This window comes from Galeopterus variegatus, unplaced genomic scaffold (genome assembly GCF_000696425.1).
Source record: "Galeopterus variegatus unplaced genomic scaffold, G_variegatus-3.0.2 Scaffold676, whole genome shotgun sequence".
Classification (NCBI taxonomy): domain Eukaryota; kingdom Metazoa; phylum Chordata; class Mammalia; order Dermoptera; family Cynocephalidae; genus Galeopterus; species Galeopterus variegatus.
In genome coordinates, this window is record NW_007726787.1 from 385,134 (window position 1) to 404,117 (window position 18,984).

The following is an 18,984-nucleotide window of genomic DNA, read 5'->3' on the forward strand; positions in this document are numbered from 1 at the left end:
TCATTAACACAAAGAATTTTTGAGTCTGGCCTAAATAATTAATTGCCTTTGACATCATTTTGCTTTCCCTTTGTTAAAGTACATTTTTCTCAAAGTCAGCAATACCTTGTCTACCTGTCCTGTCTGGGAGACTGAAAGATAAAGGTCTGTAAGAGAGAAGAATGGAAAGAGCTAGAAAGATCAGGATGTTCGGAAAAAAAGAGGACTGACTTAAAAAGTAGTGACTAAATTCAGACCCATTTATCCGTCTTAAGAGTAACATGAAATACATATAAGCTAACAAGTCTCCCAACCCCACCCCACTACCTCCACCCCCAGGGAGTCCTTTTATTCTTAGGCAGATTCCTGGGAACCCACCAACCTCCCAACTTAAGCCCTCCTCTCTCCCAAGATCCCAATGTTATAGTAAATCATTTTTCCATCAAAACAGAATAGATGAAAATACATTCAGAGCATATCTTTGCTTCTCCATTTTTTCAAGATCTGGGAAATCTTTGCTTCTACCTGTCTAGGTATTGGAAATTAAACTGGTTCCTTTTCTTCCATCACTGGAAATGTACTACTACCTTTAAGCCACTGTAGCAAAATCTTTGATTTCTGACAAAGGCACCTTGATAAGTCCATGTTGTATTTTAAAAGCTGTATCTTAATTATGCCCAGGCTGATTTTTAAAAGATAAATGTTATTCCTAAAATATTACTTATATGAATTTTTAAAGTATGATAACCAGTTCTTTTCAACAATCATGACATTCTGGATTCTAATTAAGTCTTCCTTCGTAAGTTTTTTGCTTATATAACGAATTTTAATTAAAATTTAGTAAGAGTCATATTAATAAAAGTTTGCATTCTGCTTGCAAGTAATTTCAAATTATTCTGCAGAATCATGTCTCTGGTAGATTGAACCAGCTGAAGTAAAATGGAAACGGAACGCATATAAACCTTTTGACATTTCAGTGTGTCTGAAATATGAAAATATATTTAAATTTACTTAAAATTTACAAAAATTGCTGAAAATTACATAAAGTCAATATAGTTTTCAACATGATTTCTTATAATATGATCAGGACTACATAGCCTTACTTTGACTCAAAATCCTATTTCATAACTAAAATATTAGCAGATGTCACATATATTTTAAGACAACAATTGATAAAACAGTTGATAAACATATAATTTTGTGGTATATCCCCAATCAGGTTTAAAACATATTTTCTTATAAAGGACAAAAAGAAAAACTAATTTGGTAGCAGATAAAACTGATTACACATGTTACAAGATGATCAGTGGATGAATAACAGAAGTATTCACCAGTATTCTAAACTATTTTAAATAGCACTGTTTCTGTGAGAGGATTTTTTCTATAATCACTTCCACAGAAAATGTAAATTCTGCATTTTAGTGCTCTTTATAGGTAAGAAAAACTGTCTTCATTAACAAAGTTTCACTGGACAATCAAAAAGTAAATATCCATTATGCAATAATTATAGGTCTTTCATGACTTTCCTCAATATTATATACATAGCATTCTAAGGAGCAAGAGAAGAACAAAGGGCACCACCAATGGAAAGGACTTAAGTACCTGGGAATGTGAAAGTGCCAAACAAGTGGTCAATATATTTTTACAGATGATTACACAAAAGTCACAAATTACCACACATCCATTCATTTTAGATCAATTACTAATGGACTGTGTCACTATTTGTCCCTTGGCATTTAAAACCTATAACCATACAGTTCTGTAAAACAATGTCTAACAAGTTACATACATTTCAAGTTATTTTAAGACTTTAAAAACTACAATTTAGGGTTTACAGTAAATCTTTTTTTATTTTTTCCCTTTTGTCTTTTTTTGTGACCGGCAACGGATCGCAACCCTCAGTGTTGTGCCCGCACCTTGCTCAGCCAGTGAGCGGCCGGTCTGTATGTGGGATCCGAACCCTCGGCGGGAGCGCCGCCGCGTTCCCAAGTGGCGCACTAAACAATATTCTAAGTCCTTTTCATTGTCATAAAACAAAATTTTCTCATTAACCTAGTTATGTTTCCCCCTTTCAAGTACCAATATATTAAAAACTGGCTACAGAACATACAAAATATATACAGTTACTTAAAAGAGTCATAAGTTTAAGCTCTTCATCACCATTACAAGCCACTCCTTTGGGAAACAAATAGGGATGGCAAATTGAGATAAGAAGAAATGCAGGACTATTTTTAATTTAAAATAGAACATCGGAAAAAGTTTTTACAGAAAACTTCAACTGTTTCTAACCCTCAAATTTCAGATTCATCCATCATCCTGTGTTTCCTTCAATTCAAATGAGCATAGAATTACGTTAAACTGATCCTTTAAAATGCCAACAATATAAAATTTTCAGAACTCACCTGTTGTAAGTTAATGCTAGTGTATTTTTAATACCTTGCCACTTTTATAGTAATATTTACTTTAAATCAACCAAACAGCTGAACTTGTACTAATCATTATAAATAAAATTTGTTTTTCTAATCTGGGCTATCACTATAAACACCAAATGTAAGAGTATCTTCAAACAAGTATAGCACTGAATGAGATAACAAGACATATTCATCTTTCTAAACCTCTGCTACCGTGATAAGAAATCACCAGAATAATGTGAATTTGAGTGGCTCAGCTACAGCACCGGCTGCTGACATTCAGCCTAGTTCTTGAGGAAAGATTAACTAAAATTCTAAAGTAGTGCTTTATATGATGCTAAAGTGCTGGATGGTCCTCATTCAACCCATTAAAGGTTGAACCTAATGGCACAGAGTAAGCCAAGTATAACAAACCAGATATTTCCCTTACAGAATGCAATAAAAACCATGAATGTATATACCAATGTGTAAAATACATGACCTAACTAACCTTTCAGTGACCTTTCGGAAGGATCCCAAATTTAAAAATTAAGGTATTGAACTTCTTTTTTCAATGTGCACTCAGACTTGCTAAGCAACTGTTATAAATTAAAAAATTATGACTTCACAACAATTCTATTTCCTCTCCTTTCCAGAAACAGTTTTGTAACACTAAATTTATATATATTTAAAATATCAGTTCTAGGATTTCCTTGATAATTACTGACTAAAGTTTTAAATAGCGAATATTAGATTCCACTGTTCAAATAAATAATTCTTTTTTAAGCTATAAGAATTTGGAATTGTGATTATTAGCCAAGGCAGCTATGACTGTGGCTAAGAGAATACACAAAGCTATTTGGTGGATAGTAGTTACAGAACATTTAGCATACTAAAATATGTATATTCAATTTTTTAAAACTAAATAAGCACACTGTCTGTACCTAAAGAGTGATACTGAAGGACAAACAGTGAAAGCTACAAATCATGCATAATTCATGAACATGCTTAGAATCTTCATTAACTAGAGCATTTTCCATTCTTACCTCGGATTTCTCCAGTTTATTCTGTGCATCAATTTGTGTAACAATCTCATTCATGTTGGTCTCCAATACCATTCCCCCCATAACCATTTCTGCAAGAATATTGTGAACCTAAAGGAAAAAATAATATAAATCCATAAAGAATATTCACTTCAAAAAGTTTCATGATTTCAGTAGTTTTTGTTTCAAATACTGCTGTGTCTATTTTATGAGTGGCAAAAATAATTTGGAGAGAGGGCTCATAATCCAACTTCACTACTGTGAAGCCCAGGCAGTTATACAACCTCTTTAAACCTTGGCTTAAGGGACTGTAAAACAGATAATAATAGTACCTCCTTCATAAGACCATTGAAAGGACTGAATGAGGTAATCCACAGAAGTACCCAAACAAAGTAAATGATCAATAAACATTAAATAACACTATTATTATATCAAATTCAATACTTATAAAATGATCCCTATAAGGGCTGTTTATACCAGATTCTTAGCCAACTATTATTATGGTGTTACTTTATATGCAAGTACTTAATGACATAATGTAGTACTAATAACAAGGTCTAGATTGAAAAAAAACAACAGAGTTTTTCTTTTATTGTAGGTACTTTAGTAGTGCTTTTACCCTCTAAATCCTCTATACTATATATGTAATTCTCAGATTTCTTATCATAAATATATCCAATCATGACTTAAAATACTGTCTTCCATTTGGGGAGTAAAAATATAATACAGATGTTTTTTCACAGGTATTTACTGGATCAAAAATTGAGAATTCAAAGCTCAATTAAGTTTCACAGACTAGTATACGCTGCTATAATTAAAAAAAAATAATGTGCTTAAGGTTAAAAGTGGAGACTCTGAAATTAGATAAGTATGCATACTGACTCTATAACTTATTAGTTATATGCCCTTGAGAAGTTACTTCACCTGAGTCTGTTATGATAAAATAGATAGAAATAGTATAGGCACCTCATGGGGTTATCATAAGAATGAAATGAATAATTCATGTAAGTGCTTAGCAAAGTACCTTCTAAGTATTACAAGGTAATTTACTTTTTTCAACAAAAACTTTTTTAAAAGTTAAATATATATTATTCAACTTTCATTCCTTTATAAGATTTCATACAAATATATTTATAATTTTAAAAATACCCTATCATCATTATTTGCTAATTTTTCATTTTGGAAAGATGAACACCTTATGTACAATTTTAAAGAAAGATTTATATAAATTACTTTTCCCAGAAAACAAAACAAAACAAAATGAGAAGCCACACTTTTTAAAAAAAACTAATGCTAAATATCATTAACTTCTACTATCATTACTGCTACTAGATATCAATTATCGAAATTATATTTTGATGCTGTACTTATGGTATACAATTTAACTCTCATATTAACCTGTTATTACTGAGAGAATAAACCAGCTTAACTCAAGACACAACTAGTATGTGGTAAACCAACAATTCAAATCTAAGTCTAAGTGACCCACAGTTAATTCCTTGATTTCTTCCATAACAATGATGAATGGAATTGATACAGCTAATTCACTTTTAGTCATAATCTATGAAAATTCAATTAAAGGTCAACAAAGTGATCAGGTGATAAAATAAAATTACTTTAAATAGCTAATAGGTACTGTACACAGAAAGAATGTTGAGAAAGGCCATGGCGCTCCTGCCGAGGGTTCAGATCCCACATATAGACCAGTTCCCGCTCACTGGCTGAGCGAGGTGCGGGTGCAACACTGAGGGTTGCGATCCGTTGCCGGACACGAAAAAAAGACAAAAAGGAAAAAAAAAAAAAAAAAAAAGGCCAACGTTTTGATGTTCCTTACCACAGCATAAACTAGCCCATCCTGACTGGTAACAAAAGGGTATTCTCTACAACTTCCGCCTTTCATCTACCCAATTGCAGCCCAGAGCATTCTGAGGGTTGTGCACAAAACTCTGAGTCTGCCCCTAAGAAAAAATGAGCTGAGCCAGTAAGAAGATCCCTGATTGCTGGAAGGTCCAGCGCTGCTTAAAAGTTGAAAATAATCTCATTTTCATTTAAGGGCTGGAAAGCAAGGCTGGTGATTTTGGACAAAGAATGTAGGGATGGGAAATATCTACCTTACTGGTTTCTGACTCCTGGCATCCTGAAAATTTTGTCTCATTGCATTGAAAAAAACTAAAACAAGAGCTTAGCTCAGAGAAAAGAAACAGCTAATTTTGGCTGGTTCTAAAATAGGGATACAGTGCTGTATGACAAAAACAGGCTATACACAATACATATTGTATAATCCCATCTTTATTTTTTTAAAGATGTATTTGTTTTTGTACATATTTGTACAAAAAATATGGAAATACACATATTCTAAAGTGTTAACATTAGGTAGTCTCTGGGATCAAGATGATTTTCACTTATTTTTCTCATCTGTATTTTCTGATTTTTCTAAAATGAATGTAAATTAACGTTAAAAAGGAGTTTTTAAAAAAATTGTGTGTCACGTTTGAATGCTGTAGATGAGTAGAGCTTAATTTCCTTAAGAAAAACTTTAATTCTCTAACAAGTGTAAGAACCACATTTACAACAGGATCCTCAATTTTCTTAAAATATGCTAAATATATTATTTAAGCTAATGATCTCTGAACAGGCATTTAAAAAACAAATCTTTTAAAAAATTTTAATAACGTACCAAAACATAATTTTGAATACTGTGAATTCTGATGCCTAAAAATAACAGGAGTCTTTGTAAGTACGAAATGGTGTAAAACATAACAATTAAAGAAAAGCAGCAGAACACTAAAAATAAACTCCTAAAAATATCAAGCTTAAGTTCTCTGTCCAAAGTGAATTAATATATGAAATCACTCATAAGTGGGGGCTAAGAAAGAAAGAATAAGAACACAATACACTGAACTTTCAGAGGGAGAAAACGGGACTGTGGTTATCAGAGGGAAGAAAGGGGGACAGGAAGAGGTGGTTAGAGAGAAATTGGTTAATGGACAAACAGAATGAGTACTTTTTGTTATGACGAATATACCAACTATCCTGATTTTATCATCATATACTGTATAAAAATACTGATAGTCAATTCTTTACCCCACAAATAGGTATAATCAATTATGTTTCAATAAAAAAAAGCACTTACTAAATGAGGAATACGTTCTAGAGGACTGGCTACATCCTCTAGAAAGGTATTCTTTTGATGTTCACATATAAGAAAATGCATACCTTGTGTTATATCTTGATAGTGATTATATAATATATACATCGCCAAAACTTATTTAACCGTATACTTAAAAGTGCTGACTTTTAATGCATGTAAATTATCACGATTATATTTTTTGCTGAAATTTTCAGATTATTTTCAGACTATTTTATTCAATGGGTTAATCATTAAAAAACAATCTAGTAAATTACACAAACAATACAGAAAAAAATCTGCACGTAGTAAAAGTGGAATCTCTTCTTCCTAAATTCCATATTACCAATACCCAGTAATACTGGCTAGAAACCTCAGTCATTCTTCCTTTCTCTCAAATTCAGCTTTCAATAAGCCATCAAGTCATATCAATTCTATTTTCTTTCATCCCCATCTTAGTGCCTTAATTCATTTCTTTCTGGACTACTGCAATAGACTCTTACTTGATTCCCTGTCTTTAATTTTCCTGCCTACAAATCCAACCTCCATAATACAGGAAACTATAATCTTGCCAAAAAATTATACAAATGAAGCAACAATAATGTCAATAAAAACTTGTTTAAAAAGATTAAATTGCTTGAGAATAAAGTCCAAAGTCCATAGCATTTATAGCTTCAAAATCAGGCTGCTTGATCAATATCAATCCCTCCTCACAAAAAAAGCTTATATTTTGTATCTCTGCCGGTAGCACTACCCTCTTTTTTTCTATCTGTGAAATATCTACCAATCCTTTAAAATCCAGTTTAAAGTAATTTCCTCCATTCATGCTCTCATAGGCAGAGGTAAGTAGTTCGGCTGTGTTCCCATTAACGCTCTGTACATACTGTTACTTGTTAATGCCATTGTTTCCACCCCTAGACGTGAACTCCTCTAGGTCAGGGTCTATAGTAAAAAAAATTTACGAATTAAATAATAAATAACTAAAGGATTAAAAATAGTATTATTCACTAAAATCCATTTTTACTCTGATAAATACCAATTAATGTTTTTTTAAATGAAAAGCTTAGAAGATATGACAATATAGAAACAGTACCTTGTCTACATGGAAAATTAAATCCAGTTCACAGACATTTTCAAAACACTTGTCTAATGTTTCCACGAATACCTATGGAAAAAGGAAAGAAAAAAAAGCTTTTGAGAACTGTATAAGTTCCTTCAAATCTATTATCTACAAGGCAGATAATTCTTGATTATGAATTAAAACTTTTCTAACACTATTACCACATTTTCTTTTAAAACTAAAAATTGTATTGAATACAAGAGGAGTAAAAAAAGAATATTATTCTTCAGATAAGCTACTTTTCAATACCTAAGCACACAAAACAAAATAAACTTTTTAGAAAATTACTAAAACTACAAAGCCTTAGCACCATTACTTAACAAAAGCAGTTAAAAATACTCAAATCAGGCTTCCTTTTCCCAGGTGAGGGAACAAAAAAAGCTCAGAAATATTTATGAAGATAGATGGACATAGTCCAAGTCCCTACCACAGCTACTGTGGCCAATAAATTTTAATTAGCAAATCAGTGTACAAGACCATTAAAACTTACAATAGAAAGAGCACAGACTTTTGAATCAGACTTACCTGGGTTCAAACTGGCTGAACAACTTGTATGACCTTGGGTGGAAAAAGTTACCTCAGCAGGCCTGGGTTGGTCAAATCCTACTCATTCCCCAAAATGGCCAGTTTTCAGGACTAGTCCTTGGCCAGCTCCTGAGATCTAAGCTCTGATCTTTTGGATAAAAGTGTTTTTGTACGCCTGAGGTCTTGGGCCACACTATATCAGTTTGAGCAGATAGTTTATGCTAACACTGTGATTTATGATGAATTCCTGCTTTTTCTCTGGAGCTTAAGTAACCAAGGCCAGTCACAGAGGTGCTACATGCCTATGTGAATGGTTCTAATAAAAATCCTGGGCACCTAGGCTATGGTGAGCTTCCCTGTTTAGAAACACCTTGCACATGTCATCACATACTTCTGAGAAAATTAAGCATGTCTCTTGTGACTCCAGTAGGAAGGGACACCTGGAAACTTGCAACTGGTTTCCTCCAGACCTCCCCACCTTATGTGCCTTTGCTGATTTTACTCTGTATCCTTTCACTATAATAAACCATGAGTATATAACAACTTCTGAATCCTGTGAATCTTAGCAAATCATCGAGATGATCTTGGGTATCCCTGACACAATCCTTCAAAAATTAATCTTTTAAATTCCACCTTGCTGCCTAGTCTATTCCCATTTCTATTCTCACCACCTCTCTTCAGTGGCAGCTTTCAGATAGAGTGACCATACAATTTGCCATCCAAAATGACTAAGTATTATTTAATATTAAGTATTAAGAGTAAAAGGGAATTGATAACTACTATTGTTATAATAATAGTAAACCAGATGTAAACCAGTATTATCCCAGGCAAACTGAAATACATGGTCACACTATTCATAAGATACTAGGAGGCAAGGTGTAAAATCTACACAAAAGGCTTCTTGCTATAACTGTTCCCACCTCAGGCCAATTTACACACAGATCCACAATGGAAGAATCCTTCCTGGCATCAAGGCAGATGGATAAGATGGGTGAAACAATGTATATATGTAACTATATGACCATAATCAACAGTGTCTTAGATCAGGGGTTAGCAAACTTTCTCTGCAAAGGCACAGAGAGTAAATATCTTAGGGTTTGTGGGCCATACAGTCTAGCACAAAAGCAGCCATAGACAATACATAAACAATACATAAACAAATGAGCATAGTTCTATTCCAATAAACTTTATTTACAAAAACAGGTGGCATTCAATTTGACCTGCAGGCTGTCGTTTGACTCCTGACTTAAGCCTAATCACTGGAAGAACTAATAGGTCTGTAGTAATCAAGAATATATGTTGTTTTACTCAAATCTTATTTGTGGAAGAGGGCAAGTTATTAAGATGATTAAGAGTGGGAGATACACAAGGTGTTATATTGTGAAATATATATTTGGTTTTCCTCTCACTTCCTGTCACAGAGCTCCTAAAACCCTTGGACTCTCCAAAGTGATAAGTGTCTTCTTATATGATAACAAGATGATCGATGGCTAGGGGCTCCCAGATGGCTTCAGGATGGGGCTACTTGCCAAAAGAACCCACCACGTTATTACAGAGTTGGAACTTTCAGTCCCACCTCTCCCACCCATCTACACATCCTCAGGGAGGGGGAAAGGAGCTGAAGTGTTAAGTTGATCACCAATGGCCAATAATTCAATAAATCATGCCTATATAATGAAATTTCCATAAAATCCAAAAGGACTGGGTTCTGGAAAGTTCCAAATAGCTGAACATGGAGGTGCCTGGAGCGTGGTGTGTGGGAGGGGCATGGAAGCTCTGTGGCCCTTCCCACAGGCCTTGCCCTATGCATCTCTTCCATCCGGCTGTTCATCTGTATCCTCTTTAACATCCTTTAAAATACATGATAAACGTAAGTATGGTATAGTGCTGAGAACATATGCTTTGCAACGTGGGTTCAAATTCCTGCTCTGCCACTACCTAGCTAAGTGGCCCTGAACATCATTTAACTCCTTTAAATCTCAGAACTATAAAACAGTGATAAAACAACCTGCCTTTCTGGGTTATCATAAAGATTGAGTTAAACAATTTAGAATGTCCAGCACAGTTCCCAAAACATTAATTAAATGGCAGCCAATATTATTCATCTGGCAACCAATATTATTCAATATTATAAACATGTGACTTTAGAATTAAAATAGAAATAAAAAGTACTAATTCTGCTGATAAATACTAATATAAAAGTGAATATAAAATGCTCTTGCTGACAAAATGTGATTTTCTTATTAACTTAGAAAACATCACTGTTCATATTTAAGCCAGAACATACCACTTACGAAAAATGTGAATACTAAAAAAATTTAAAAATATAAAAGCAAAATGTCCTTATAAATACATGTTCTTAATTTATGAAAAGAATTCTTAAAATTTAAAGCACTCAAATACTGTTCCATTTAAAAAAAATCAAAGACCCTCTTCAAAAAACTTTCCATTAATTTTCTTTTGATTTAGCAAAAATTATTTAACATAATTAGAAATCCACAACCCCAAAGTGGATACACACTGATGATCTGTTACATCCAGAAGGCTAGTAAAAAAAAAAAAAAAAAGTTAAAGAGGCTTGAGGGTTCTAACCAGAACAAAAAAATAATAACGAAGTTACTGTTGCATTATTATTTCACAAGAAGAAAGATAAAGAGCCAAGAAAGGTAAGAGTGACATGGTAAATAGCACCCTCTTGTGTTTCATTTAAAAAATGATATAAAGTTTAAAGCCAACTTCAATTTAACAGCCATCTATCTACTAAGTGACTAGCTACTCAGGTGACAGGGATATAAAACCTGACAATCTCTGGGCTCAGAGTTCTGGTCAGGATGGTGGAATAGACGGTTCCCAGCGTCACTCTTTCCCACAAATCAACCAATTTACAACTATAAAAATGTAACATCATTCAAGCTGGGGCTGCTGGAGCTCAGGGGAAGAGGAGGAGAGACATACGGAGTTCATGAAGGCGGGAGAAACTACGACGAGAGAAAGAAAAAGCTGCTCTGCGCATTTCGGGCCATGGCTGCTTTAAGGCTCGAGCTGATGAGCACATGGAGCAGGAGCCAGCAGAACCTGCAGCTGTGCCCTTTAGATGGAGTTACTTGGAGGTGGCAGGGGAGAAGAGGGACTTGGTGGCCCCCAGGACAGCAAGACCACTAATAGGGTTCCCATGGAACCATGCAGGAGCGAGGAGCCAGAACAACTGAAAAAAGGGAGCCATTCAGAGGCCGGTGAGTCATCGCAAGGGACCAGCACAGGGCCCATCCCATGGGAAGTGTTTGGAGCATGGGCTGTGGGCAAGATGGGAACACGAGGAGAACACTGGGACACAGCAAGGACAGCCAACCTGCCCCCCATTCAGCACAGGACCACTCGGAGGAGAATGGTCAGGAATATAGAATTGCTTGGGGTGCAGTCTGATTAAAAAACTCAGACCCAGATCAGAGATTCTACAGAACACAAATCCTCCAGGTCTCCGGAAAGCGGGAAGTACCTGTAAGATCAATCATTAAACAGGTGAGTTGCACAAAAAGCCTTCCTCAGGGAATCAGCAGCAAAGCAGCAATTTAAACAACCAGACAACTCAAGTACTGGTTCCCACAGGAAGTTCCCCCATGTTAGGAACAAAGGACAAAAAATTAGTTCCGGCCCAGGCACACCACCACCACTACCTTGGGGCCTGCCTGGGAACCAGAGGCTTGGATCCAGGGACCTGACCCCACTCCTACTTCCAGGCACACCACACCAGCACCTCACCTCAGGGCCCACCCGGGGACCCCAGGCAAGGAGAAGGAGACTGGACCTCTCTCACACAACCAGGCACACCAAGCCAGTGCCTTGGGTCCCACCCAGTGACCTGAGGTATGGAGCCGGGGACCAGAGCCTCCTCCCACAAGCACGCATACCATGCCAGCACCTCGAGGCCTGCCCGGGGACCCGAGGCATGGAGAAGGGGACTGGACCTCTTTACCACAACCAGGCATACCGTGCAGCACCCTGGGGCCAGCCCAGGGACCTGAGGCATGAGGAAGGGGACCGGACCCCCCTCCTACAATCAGGTACACAGAGTCAGCTCCTTGGGTCTCGCCAAGTGCCCCGAGGCATGGAGAAGGGGACCGAACTGTCCTCCCACAACCAGGCACAGCGTGTCAGCACCTTAGGGCCTGCCCGGGGACCTGAGGCATGGAGAAGGGGACTGGACCCTCCTCCCACAACCAGGCACATGGCGCCAGCACCTTCGGGCCTGCCCAGGGACCAGAGGCATGGAGAAGGGGACCAGACACACCCCACAACCAGGCATACTGCCAGTGCCAAGGAGCATACCAAAAACAGCACCTCCATGTGGGTGGCCCATGGAGATGGTCTGCCAACCACTGGAGTGCATTCACATAAGGAGAGTCACCTGCAGAGACAAAGAAAAGAAGAGGATGTCTCTCTCCACAAAGCCCATGTCAGAGTGACAGAAGCATCTGCTCTATGATAATACTGGGAGATCTGATCACATCTCTCAGCACCGGACAGATCATCTAGGCAACAAATTAACGGAGTAACCATTATTCTTTCAGAAGGACAGAAGAAATCAAGGGTAACTAGAGCGGGGAGGGGTAGGGAATGGGGGAAGGGGAGAGATTGGACAAGGGGCATAAAGAATAATTACGATTTGTAACAATATATATGCTAGTGATATTGATTTGATCAATATATCTCAATGTTCAATCCCGAAACTATGTATAATCAATTTTGATTCAATAAATAAAATAAATTTTTTAAAAAATCTCTGGGCTCAAGGAATTCAAAGGCTAGTGGAAGAAAAACTACTTTAATTTACTAAAAGAATAACATTTTAAGCTTTCCTTCAATAATTAATTATTTTAATAATTACCTAGCATTCCAAAAATAAATTTAAAAGATGGAGATATTCAGGAAAATGCCACATCCACATATAAACAGGGTCCCCCTTTCCTGTGCTCTTCTATTAAGAGAACTTCCCTGTTTCCTTATCTTCAAAAATCTGTATGTCTAGGCCACAAAGGATACCAGGAATCTATTATGAGGCAGTTTAGTACTTAAGAGTCCTCCATACTTAAAAGCACAAGGTTTAGCATATCTATACTCAAATCCCAGCTTTGCCTCTAACTCTGAGTTCTAGGACAAGTTATTTAACTCTCGGCCTCAGTTTCTTCATCTGGGCATAATAACATACCTATGGCGTAGAGTTGTTTTAGTGATTAAATGAATAAATACAAAGGGCTTAGAACAATGTCTCGCAAAAGAAAGCACTCAATACATGTTAGCTAGTATTATAACACTATACACATATGGAGAAATATATGCACAGGTAAAATAAAAATAGATGCCACCAAATATCCTTAAGTAATACCACTTTTTGGCAGACCCTCTTTAGAGCTTCCAGATTTAAAAAAAAAAAAAAAAAATTCCTGGGGCTGGCTGGTTAGCTCAGTTGGTTAGAGCATGGTGTTATAGCACCAAGGCCAAGGGTTCAGATCCTGTACTGGCCAGTCACCAAAAAAATAAAAACAAAGTAAAAACAGTATATATACTTAAAAAAAGTTTCCTTTCCAGGTTTAGAAACTCCTGTTAAAACTCAGAAGGAATACATCCTACTCTTTCAAATCTATAATAAACGAAATATGAAAGGGTTAAACTGAAACAAGAAGCGTCTCCAGTGCAAGAATTAGAGGCACAAACTTAAGAATACTAATAATATTCCAAGAGACCTAAACAAATTTTTTTAGTCACCAGCAAGCTGTGCTAGAGAGATACATCTTGGCTCAAGCCAAGAATAAAAAAAAAATGCCACTAAAAATACTAAATGTACAAAAAGAGCTAGGGAAGACAAACTGAACTTAAAATCAGGTCAATTACCTTTGAAGAACAACTATGAATGTACCTTATGTACACTCTCCAATATGTACTATTCTGAATCTTTAAAGTATGGTGCTTAAATTGTGTAAGTAGCACTCGACTCAGCATATGGCTGGATTCTGAATTGGATTTCCACTAAACCTGACCAGGACAATCACATGCCAACGACAATGTTAGTAAAGATGGAAGCATTCATTGTGCATTTACTATGTACCATGCACTTAACATATTAAACTCTCAACTTCAATATAAGGAAATTAAGAGTTGATGAAAGGGCCATCTATCTTCTATATTGTGTCATAATAATTTGGAAAGAGTTTATATCAATTTTGTGTGTTTTTAAAAGAGGGTTAATGATAATAATAGCATTTATTGAATATGGCATTTCCACTGTTCCAAGTGCTTTAAATAGATTATTTTATTTGTTCCTTCACAGTAATCCCATAAGGCGGGTGCTTTTATTATCAACCATTTGCAGAAGAGTAATCTAAAGCAAAAGGTTAACTAACTACTAACAAGTAATAGAGTCCTGATTCAAATCCAAAAGTCTCACTGCAAAACCCACATTTTTAATCACTATTCATACCCCTCCAAAAACAACAAAGAATATTTTATTTTTAATGGAGTAAGAAGTGATTATTTAGAAAATTTGTTAAATACAGAAAAGTTAAAAGCAAAAATTTAAACTGTCCATACTTCTACCACCCACAAATATATACTGTTAACACTTAAAATCCCATTTATAACTTCCTTTCAAAAAAATAAGTAACCAAAAATATAGGCTTCTCACAGCATTCTTTAAAGCATATTAAGTCATTTCTCAGTGGGTTTAGTGCTATGACAATATACCCATACAAAGCCATGACAGAGATGCATAATTCAACCCATAGGAATTATAAATCAGCCAGATTTGGGGGTAGAGGAGGGAGACAATGTCATCTACCTAAATCAGATGATAAAATTCAAAAAGAACAAAAGAATTAATAAAAGATCCATTGGAAACTCACTAATGTATCTTTGAGACCAAGAGAAAGACATTTAAACATATTAAGAAAGCAGAAGAAATGGGAAATACAACTGGAGCAGTGAATGATTTTGGCCATAATATTAGTGCAGACTTCTGGAAGTAGAAGAAAGTCATATTGCTTAAGTATATATTATTAAGTCATATTATTACTTTAACCTAGGGAGGAGGGCTTTGAGACCAATCCTTTATGTGATGAAGTGTCTGCTATCATTTTTCTTATCACTGTGTTAGGAAAGAATCAATCTCGGGACCAGGCCAGGGCCTCTCAAGTCAATTGATAACCTCAAAAACAAGAAAATGGTTGCATTACTGGTTAAGTGTTTTTAACTCAGGAAAATCTAAAGTAACAGAAATTATAAAGTGAACCTATGGTATTAATATTCCCATGTTAAGTTTAGAAATAATCTGTATAGTTGGTATTTAAATACTTCAGACTTAAAAAGAAATGGCATTGCAAGAATATCTAACACATTAGACTTTTATAAATCCAATTTTAAATGTATATCTGAACAGCCAATTGAGAAGTGATTTTTTTTTTTTCCTTTTTGTCTTTTTTCGTGACCGGCAACGGATCGCAACCCTCAGTGTCGCGCCCGTACCGGACCGGGACCGGCAACGGGATCGCAACCCTCGGTGTTGCGCCCGCACCTCGCTCAGCCAGTGAGCGGCCGGTCTGTATGTGGGATCCGAACCCTCAGCGGGAGCGCCACTGCGCTTCCCAAGCGGCGCACTGTAGCAGTGCGCCACCGGGCCGGCCCAAGAAGTGATTTTTAAGTTGAAAGAGAAAAGAAAACTTGTCTACAGCTATGGATATATTAGAACATATAAGACAACTTAAGAATCACCATAATTCACAAGCATTTTTGTTACGTATATTTGTTTTAAGAGATATGTAAGAATTGGAGAGTGTTTGTAATTTAAGTGCTTAAAAATAAAATACATTAAATATAAAAATTCAGTTTAAAATACAGGCACTCCTCGCTTTACATGGTACCATGTTAATGGATCTCAGTTACCAATGAACCATGCAAAATAATGAAATGGTTCCTATAAACCTGAATTTCTATTAACGTGGTATTGTGTAAAGCAAGGACTTCTTGTACTATAACAAATTTAATTATGTGTAGCCCCTCCACTTAAACGGTTTAATATGATTTGTATGTTGAATTTCAAAGTCTAAGGAAGAACTAGGTTTTTGAATTTGTGAGGTTAATACATAATTAATTTAAAAAAATGAAAGTAGCCTCTGAATAATTTATTCTATGCACAAAAGCTACTCATGAGAACATTTAAAAAAACTTATGTTGACACAACTGTTAGCACTACATGAGGGTACCTGGAAAGTTCGTGGAAAAACAGAATTAAAAGATTAATATGAATCATTCCATGAACTTTTTGAAGGTTCCTCCTTAAACTTCCAAGCAAAAGCTTATTTTTAAAACAGTATTTGGCCTTGAAAGATATCCTTCTACATATAGTTGAATATGGTACAATTGATATTTTGAGCACTGAATTAAAGTGAATAAAAATATAAGAAAGATTTCCTTACAGTAGAATTCCAACTCATAGAAGGTGTGATGGAAAAACTGCCATTTGGTAAACACCACAAAGAATTGTTTTAGGAAAGAGCCATCAATAAATGCTATTATGAATTGAGTTGTATCTCTCCAAAGTTTAATGTGTGGAGGCTTGATCCCCACTGTGACAGTGTTAAGAAGGGAGGAAATCCTATTGTGGTAGTTGAAAGGAAGGGCCTTGGAGAGGTAATTGGATTGTGAGGACTGTACCCTTGTGAATGGATTGATCCATTCTTAAAATAATGGGAGTGGTTCTGGTGGCTTTAAAAAGACAGTGAATGAGGAGGTTACTCTCTGCTCCACCATTTTGCAATGTGATACCTTGCATCACTGAAGTGACCACCAAAGAAAGCTCTCATCAGATATGTTCCCTAGACTTTGGACTTCCCAGCCTCTGAAACTGTAAGCAATAAATTTCGTTTTCTTATAAACTGCCCAGGTCCAGATATTTTGTTATAAGCAACAGAAATGGACTAATACAACTGCTAAAATTGATCAACAAATATATGATTAGAAAAAGGATACTTATATAGTTTCAAAATATTCCCCATAAGATAGTTATTAGCACAAAGGGAAAATGGAACTTTACAGTAGGTAAACCTGGCAGGCCCCACCTTAACCAAGTGATCAGAGTAAATATCACAAGTAATGGAACAAATCGACATCAGGTACCTCCTGCTATGATACACTGAGAAGGACATAACATCACTTCTGTGGTATTCTTGCCAAAAATACATAACCTGAATCATTATGAAACATAATACAAACCCAAACTGACGAATATTCTACAAGATAACTGGCCAGTTTTTCAAAGGATCAAGGTATGAAAGACATGAAATGAATAAAAGACAGAGAAGAACTGTTACAGAGTAAAGGAGACTAAGGAGACATGAAAACTAAATGCAATGTGTGATCTGAATTAAACTCTGAATAAAAAAAAAGACATTAATTGGACAAATGGCAAATTTTAAACAAGGTCTGCAGATCAGGTAACAGTATTATATCAATGTTAATTTACTAATTTCAACAGATGAATCATGGTTATGGAAGATATCAAATTTGGGGAGTTTGGATGAACATAGTATGCAAGAATTCTTTGTACTATGTTTGCCACATTTTTGTAAGTCTAGAATAATTTCAAATTTAAAAATTTTTTTTAATTTTAAAGAAAAAAAAATGTTTTAATTAAGCTTTAAGAGTACTCTACTCCTCTACGACCAATATCTCCCTGAAAACCAACCATTTTACACTAGGAAATGACAAATTTATCTTAAATCCAAGAAAAACACCAACAAAAGCTGAATTTTTCCTATAAAACTTACATTGAAGGAAATAAACTTAAGTTGCCTCCAGGTCCAAAATTCTGACTGAATGAGTACTTGAGTTCCAAAATACTTCCTTCATCACTGTGAAGTAATGTTTCTACTATATTCTAGGCCCTATTCTGGCTGCCTGTATACATTAGCTCTAATTCTTACAGCAATGCTGGCAAGGTAGGTATAAATATCAGCACCTACAAAAAGAAAACTGGGGACAAATGATGCTAAGTAATCTGCCTAAAGTTATATAACCATTAGGTGACAGAGCCAAGATTCAAACCTATGCTGTATGACTTTAAACACCAACTTGACACCATGCCTCTCAAGAGGACTGATGAGATGTCAACAAAACATGTAAATTAGAAAAGTAGGTATCATCAAATTTGATACCAGGATTCATCATGAACAAGTTGCAATGTAAATAAATAACTGAGAGGTAATTATAATATTTTTAATTATTAGAAATTAGACTTTTCAACAATGAAAATAAGACAGGAAAAGAATTTTCAGGCACTTGAATAACTCTAACAGAGTCTGGTTCAAACTGTTTACAGAAATATTTTTTTGGTTTCCCACACAGAAATAAATCTTCCTAAAAATGGAAAGTTTTAAATATGCTGGTAACAGAGTATGGTGTAGGAAACAGAATTTTCCTAAAATGATCCTGGGCATTCACTCTGGATTGCCTGGAAAATAAGTTCGCTGTGCCAGGGTTCCCTCTTTCTCCAGCAGGAGGATCTTCACCAGAACTCATATGCCCATGGGACCAGGGATTTATTTCACCACAACAGGGGAGCTGCAACTTCTCACAATCTCAAAGCCTTGGCAGCTGGTTTTCCCAGACAATTCTTAAAAACAGGTGGCACCTAAACCTAGATAAACAAGGCTTAAATAGCAAAGCTGCCACCTCAATGACAAGGGTACTTTAAGTATACCCTCATAATAAAAGAGAACGATGAGTGGGGGAAGGGACTCCAATGGGCACACC

At 35.7% G+C, this 18,984-nt stretch overlaps 1 protein-coding gene across 5 annotated transcripts in view; it reads right to left on the minus strand.

Moving 5' to 3' along the window:
* AP3S1 (adaptor-related protein complex 3, sigma 1 subunit) overlaps positions 1-18,984 on the minus strand; it is a 58,511-nt gene that overhangs the window by 6,646 nt on the left and 32,881 nt on the right. For 4 of the 5 annotated variants that reach the window (XR_550384.1, XM_008571303.1, XM_008571305.1 and 1 more), the window contains exons 4-6: positions 7,633-7,704; positions 3,416-3,523; positions 106-146 (exon numbers count right to left, since the gene is read on the minus strand). Coding sequence is in view for 4 of the 5 variants with exons in the window: in XM_008571303.1 (XP_008569525.1) it covers positions 111-146; positions 3,416-3,523; positions 7,633-7,704 (216 nt within the window). In the remaining variant the exon portion in view is untranslated. The remainder of the gene's footprint in view (positions 1-105; positions 147-3,415; positions 3,524-7,632; positions 7,705-18,984) is intronic. The other variant, XM_008571301.1, reaches the window with a different exon arrangement.